At 33.4% G+C, this 7,368-nt stretch overlaps 1 protein-coding gene across 1 annotated transcript in view; it reads right to left on the minus strand.

Annotated features, from left to right (window-relative positions):
- SPRED1 (sprouty-related, EVH1 domain containing 1) overlaps nucleotides 1-7,368 on the minus strand; it is a 161,049-nt gene that overhangs the window by 32,983 nt on the left and 120,698 nt on the right. The window contains exon 5 of the mRNA XM_006778100.2: nucleotides 1,238-1,390. Coding sequence (XP_006778163.1) covers nucleotides 1,238-1,390 — 153 coding nt within the window. The remainder of the gene's footprint in view (nucleotides 1-1,237; nucleotides 1,391-7,368) is intronic.

The following is a 7,368-nucleotide window of genomic DNA, read 5'->3' on the forward strand; positions in this document are numbered from 1 at the left end:
ACCAGTCATTCTTCTTTTAGGGTCAATCTGCATATTACCCTTTTATTATATAGGATAGAGGCCTGGTGCACGAATGGGGACCAGTTGGTTTGCCCCGAAGGGTGTCCCGGATCAGGGTGGGGGTCCCGCTGGGGTGCCTGGCCAGCCTGGGTGAGGGCTGATGGCCGTTTTCAGGCTGGCCAACACCCCCAGCAGCGGAAGCTCCCAGCTGCAGGCGGGCGTTCTATCCACTGAGCCAAACCAGCCAGGGCAATTACTCATTTTTCACAGTAAGTTCAATGTCTCTACCCTGTGCACCCTGCAGCACCATGAACATGTATATAATACCTCACTAGAAACCCTTAGAACAGACACCAAAGGAAAAAAAGGTTTATTTTCCTTTTTATCCCTCAACTCTAAAGCACGGAGTCTTCCATACGGTATAAAACAATTAGTTAAACTAAATGCTTTATCATGTTGTTCATTTGATTTGTCTCACTATCTATACAGTATATGCAAATTTCTTCCCTAATAAATTGCATGCCTGAAGCCCTCAGGTCAAATGAGAACCATTCAATAAGAATCAGTTTACCGGTGTACTCAGTGGTTAGAGAGTTAGCCCATGCACTGATGCATCGTGGGTTCAATCCCTGGTTAAGGGCATGTGTACCTGTGTTGCAGTTTTGATCCCTGGTCCCAGTACGGGTGTGTGCAGGAGGAAACAAATCAATGCCTCCCTCCCTCCCTCCCTCATTCCTTCCCTCCCTCTCATTCTCTCTAAAAAGCAATGGAAAAAAATATTCTCTGGTGAGGATTAACAACAACAAAATCAGCTGGTATTTAGGCACAGATAGCCATTGTGTCACTGAACACGAATACATATTATAGGTAACACCAATCAAGAAGAGCAGATACTTTAAAACAACTTTGATTTTGTAGACACATAGTGGGTATGAATTAAATTACTCAAATTCACATAGTATAAAAGAACTGTAACTAATACAATTATCCTTTGCACCTTTGTCACTGAAGATTTTAAAGTCAAACTTATGGTTCAATTATTAAATCTGTAAAGGACTTTATGCCTATATATTTATTATCTAATTCTGGATTTGATTCATTATAAATCACCTTCTCCTGGGTTTCTATTGTTGCTTGTTTATTTTGCCTGGTGAAGAACAGATGGCCTTAACCCTTGTCTAACACACCCAACTTATATACATATGAATAACATACTGGAAAATATTTATCTTCTCACCTGACTGGCTTGGCTTTGCAAGTAGACTCTTCTGGCATTTAGATCTTCAAAGGGAGGTCTTGAGCTTCTATAAGGCTCACTGGTAACAACTGTCTCTTGCTGGAAAAGATGATCTTTCACTCGAGAACTGGGAATATTCTCCTCAGCAGTTGCCTAATGGGAACAATCCCCAACTCATTAGTTGCCAGAATATAAAAACAACAATAAAAAATTAGATACTTTCACTCTAACAAGTATTTAGCAAATCAATAAGAATGTATCACTACCAACACTTGAATAGCAATTCCCAAAACTCAAATGTACATGATTAGGGAGCCATGTCAAAAAAATAATTTAAAAAATCAACTTTATGAACAAACTTACAGAACGTAACTTAGGAAGCATTAGAAGGTTAACCATTCCATGTGAGAGATATATTTAATTATATTGAGCTTTCAATTACAATTAAAGTGCTCTTTTGCACCTTAAAAAGAAAGGTATGTACCAAGAACTGTGCTACACAGCTATTACTACATCTTTCTAGAATTTTGAATGCAAGTATGTTTGATCTCTATGCATAAATTGATTCCATTTTATTTTAGAGTCCATGTAGTACCTTTTTTACTTGATAATTTATCATAAATCTCTTCCCATGTCAATAAATAAATATATACAAGTGCTTTGAAATGGTTACAAAGAAGTTTAGTAGTTTATATATTATATATTCCATATGCAATATTCTACATATGAGCACTGGATTGTTTCTGATATTTTGTTACATACATAGCAATGCGCATCTCCTTATAAATACATCTTGGTGGACTGGTAGTATTATTTCATTAGGATTAATTCCTATAAATAATATTACCGACTAAAGGATATGCATATATTCCAATTATATTACAAAGAGAATCTATCAGTAGTATATGAAAGAAGAACCATTTTCTCACATCTCTGCTCACACTGGGCATTATCATTTACCAATCTTTTCCACTACAATTAAGAAAAACATTTTTAGTGTTATTTTCCAAAAGGATTATCTGTACCATTTTCATAAGTAAAATTAGTAATAACCAAAACACTTTCTTAATTTTTGTACAAATGAGTAAAATGTGTTCAGGTTTAGTCAAGTTTGAATTTTTTTTTTAATGGATTATAACCCTTTAAAAAAAACTACTATGGGAACATGGACATAATCTTAAATTATGTGGTGGGAAGTGCCAAAAATCTCCCACAAGACTAGAGAATGTAATACATGATATGCACAAGGACTGTAAATACAGTTGCATGATCTTCAGCATTTGAAAATGAAGTCAGATTATGTGGGTTCAAATTTTATGATTTATGCTACTGAAAGCACATTCAATGCTTTCAGTACTGTGCTGGCATCGACTCATCTGTATTATCTATAGAGAAACCCATGCCAACTTTAATGTTTTACTCTCAGAGGCTGGTATAATAATTACTCTCCTATGGTTGCTAAGAGATTGTTTAGCTTTTTCTTTTTCCAAGACTACTATGGCAATTTTGTGTGTAGAGGCAAAAGGATGCCAGGTAAAACGATAAAACAATTTGGGCTGTAGCTCTCTACTAGATCACAAGGCTAGATGACAGCTGTGAAGAAAATAAAAACAAAATTTGGTTCTCTCCACCATTGCTCTTTTTCCTGTAGTAATCCTGACACAGAGAAAACTTAAGTGTTGTTCTGCAAGCCTTTTTGAATGTATGTTTCCTAATAAATAACCAATTAAATATGAGAAAGTAAATATCACAGTCTATTTATTGCTCAAAAACTTCCTTTTTGTATATCACAAATCACAGGTTTCAAAAGGTGTGGCTGAGTCATATCCAACAATAGATGTTTTTCATGATTATACTATTCGTTTACTTTAGAATGATCAAAAAATTTTAAATGTTATTTGATAAAGAAATTTTATATTTCAGTGCTGCATATGCTGAAAATGCTACCAAAGTTATTTTTGGCATTTAAAATTATATACTCAAATTATGCAAACTTAGCATATAATATGGAAAAAATGATTAACAATTCCATGAACTTAACAAAACCACTATTAACATTTTGGAGTAGCATCCAGTAGAAATTCATTTCAGACCTGACTATAATTGTCTCCTATTCATTCATTAGATTTCTTAAGTTACATTTGATTAAAGATAAGAATAAACCGTGAGTTTTAAATTTTGCATTTGTCTATGAGCTTTGTCTGAAAACATTATAGCATGTATAGTATATTGTTTAAGCAACCTGAATACAGTAATCAGTGATGAAACAATATGAAAGGAATGAGAAATGTACCAATATATAATGCCCAGCAAAAACAAAAAAGGAAAACAAGTTCTCCACCCTAAATTAATAAGCAGAAAAACTAAACTATCTTCCTAATGTAACTTTAGTTTGACTTAAAAATTGTATTAGATTTTCAGAGATTGTTTATTGTCTCCAAATCTGAATAAATAGGCAGTAGTTACATAGTTCTTGGTAACTATATAAATCTTTAAACAATTCTCTAAATGACAAATCTATTTCTAGAATCTAATTCAAACATCACATTCAGAAATACCAACAAAAATTAATGTAAAAGGCTGTGGAAAATAAATGTTGAATGGAATGTGAATGGTTGAATAATTAGTAGTACTGTTACATGATATAAGGGCTAAAATTCAAAGACTGTGAAGTCAGATCATGTGGGTTCAAATTTTATGATTTATGCAACTTGAATTCCACCACCACCATCCCCAATACAAACAAAAATCCTAAAAAAACACAATCGAAATGGAAAAGATTGATCCTAATAGTGCTTTTTTAAAAAGTATGTATTTAAACACAGCATGCAAGAATTTAAAAAAGGCCTAGCTAACTAAATAAACCTATCTATTAACTTAGTTTTCAGATATAGAGCCTTACTGAAATGTTACTAACGTTGAAAATTAGTATACGAACAATTTATATCATCCTAGCCTATAACAAAATAACTTTAAACAATATAAATCACAAACCTTTTAATCATTTTGGCTCAGAAATGACATTACCCAATTCTAAAAAAGGATAAGTTAGTCAAATACTTCTCAGTAGCAGAAAGAAAAGATAGGACAACTTTTCATTTCATATCAATTAGGTATCATCTTTCTACTTGCCAAAAGCATGATATCTGAGATCTCTTACTACCTCAAGTCTGATCTAAATATAACAATTATTACCTCCTTTAGGTTAAAAACTTAGATAATGAGTTACTCTTTTAAAACCATTTTAGTTGCTTTTGCAAATAATGACCAATCAAGTAAACCTGACATAACCACTACCATAAATCAGTCAATTTGTACTAAAAATGACTTCAAAATGTTTATGCCGGGCCCCATAGGTGAGTTATGAAACAAGATGTACTTTACCCTAATAAAGTAGTTAAAAAGCCAATTTCGCCCCACCGGTGTGACTCAGTGGTTGAGCATTGACCTATGAACCAGGTTCGATTCCTAGTCAGGGCACATGCCTATGTTGCAGGCTCGATTTCCAGTAGGGGGTATGCAGGAGGCAGCCGATCACTGATTCTGTCTTTTCCCTTAGAATGTCAAATTAAAAAATGATGACAGCAAACACAATAATAGCCGTCCAGTGTAAATAAATCAAAATTACACCTATATTTCTGGCACATCAGCAAAAAAAATAAAAAAAAAATAATAATAATAATACATTTTTTGGTGTGCTGCAGAATTTTAGTAATTAGCTTATGTGTGCAATGAAATGAAAAAAGATTAAAAATTGCTGAGTTAAATGAATTTGAATACTTTATACTTCCAACATCTTATTCCAAAATAAGAATGGCATGCAAAAACTTTGGCATATCACGAAATAATAAGGTAAAGTTAAGAGTCTTCCTTGGTAGTTTTAATTCTGGATGTTGATTCTTCTTAAAATTGTTCAACTAGGATGTCTAGAAAAATCTACCTCACACATTTACTAGCCTCTGAGTATTTCTCCTCTGCTTTTTTTGTATGTATGTTATATGTCACTGAGTTGGCTCCAACTCCTGGCGATTCTATGCATGAGTGAATGATACCTAAATCTTTTCTAATGTGTGTTATATCTTTGAGTTGGCTCAACTTCTGGCAACCCTAAGAATGAATGATGCCTACATCTTTTTTTTTTTAAAATATATTTTATTGATTTTTTACAGAGAGGAAGGGAGAGGGATAGAGAGTTAGAAACATCGATGAGAGAGAAACATCAATCAGCTGCCTCCTACACGCCCTCCACTGAGGATGTGCCCGCAACCAAGGTACATGCCCTTGACCGGAATCGAACCTGGGACCCTTCAGTCTGCAGGCCGACGCTCTATCCACTGAGCCAAAACCAGTTCTGGCATGCCTACATCTTTTGCCCACCTTTTTAAGCTGAACTTTAACCAAATTTACTTTCATCATAGGGAGCAATTCAGAACATATTTCCCTATTTCTAATCCCATATTTTGATAGAAACCAGAACAAAATGGAACCTTGAAAATGTATTTATTTTGCATTTTATTACTTGTTTCTTATACCTAATTAACTCCAACTTACTATATTTTTTAAAATAATAATTAACCATCAATAAAATAAACAGATTCAAATATTTAAGCACATAAACTCTCTGTACAATAGGGGAACTAGTAATTAAGATACTTCTAATATAAACAAATTACATAAAACAAACCATTGAAAATTAAACTTGAAAACATATTTAGAACAAAAAACATTATGTAATTTAAGTGGAAAAAACAGATTACAGTATAATAATGTAATACATGTATATACACATTTATGTCTAGAAAAAAACAACTCAAGAGAGTATTACGCTAAGCAAAATAAGCCAGTCAGAGAAAGGTAAGTATCACATGATCTCACTCATATTTAATTAACAAAATAAACTGATGAATAAAATAGAAACAGAGACATAAAAGCATGGAACAGAGTGATGAATTTCAGTGGGAAGGCAGAGGTGAGGGGGTGGGAGAGGAGCAATTAACAGAGGAACTTATCTGCATATATGCATAACACAGGGACACAGACAATAGAGTGGGTGAAGGCCTGGGAGGGACTGGTACAGGCTGGAGGGGTTAAATGGGGAGGGGGAACCCCACAACAAAGAGGAGATCTCTAATACTTTCAATGATAAAGATAAATTAAAAAAAAATTAAAAGCTTAAAAATAGTATGGTGGTTATCATGGATGATAACAATTTATATGATTGCAAATGTACATAAAACAGTTTTCCATGTCTTTAGCTCACAACTATTTTTACAATGTAAATAACCTGTTATTAGTACAAGGTAATCATACAAATTTGGGTTCATTCAGTATTATTCTAAAAATATTAAGTTACTGCAGAAAACTTAAAAAACACTGAGAAGTATTAATAAAAAAGCCATGTAGCTCTGAATCTCACAATCCAAAAGAAACTAACAGAAATATCTAACATTTTAGCTATGTAATGATAACACCGTAAAATTGTGTTTTATTACTTAATATAGTGCAAGTAAATTCATAAAATTGTAATAGTTGTATAAAAAAATATACCTTCATAAATTCAACCATTCCTATTCTTTTAGATAACTTATTTTTATTATCAATCTTTCATATACACACCCTCAAAAATCTGGGTATAAAAATTTTTGCACATCTCTATTTCCTTAGTACAGATTATTGGAAATTGATGCATTGGATAAACAGGCATGAATGTTTCTATTGTACAGGCTTTTTAATACAATTACCAAAATGCTTTCTAGAAAGAATCTAACAATCTACATTTTCTCTAGAAGAACATTAATCTGTCAATCTCATGGGCAGACACAATATGGGATATAATATCAATTTTTAAACCTTTGGTCATTAGGTTAACTAAAATATGTTAACTTAAGCTACCTGCTGATTAACAGTGAGATAAAACAGAAGGGTGTCCATATGCTTATTAACAATTTGCAATGCTGCCGGAAGCCGGTCCATCCTTGCTGCTTGACACAGTCGCTGCAGGAAAGAAACATCTGCACAGCATATGTTTCAAGGGACCTGGCGTATATAGCATACTGTTCTTAATATGTTTGCTCCCCTTAGCGCTGTGTGTTTTAACCAAGGTCACCTCTCCGAGAAAGGTTGTTTCCCCA

The sequence above is a fragment of the Myotis davidii genome, unplaced genomic scaffold (assembly GCF_000327345.1).
Source record: "Myotis davidii unplaced genomic scaffold, ASM32734v1 scaffold46, whole genome shotgun sequence".
Lineage (NCBI taxonomy): Eukaryota > Metazoa > Chordata > Mammalia > Chiroptera > Vespertilionidae > Myotis > Myotis davidii.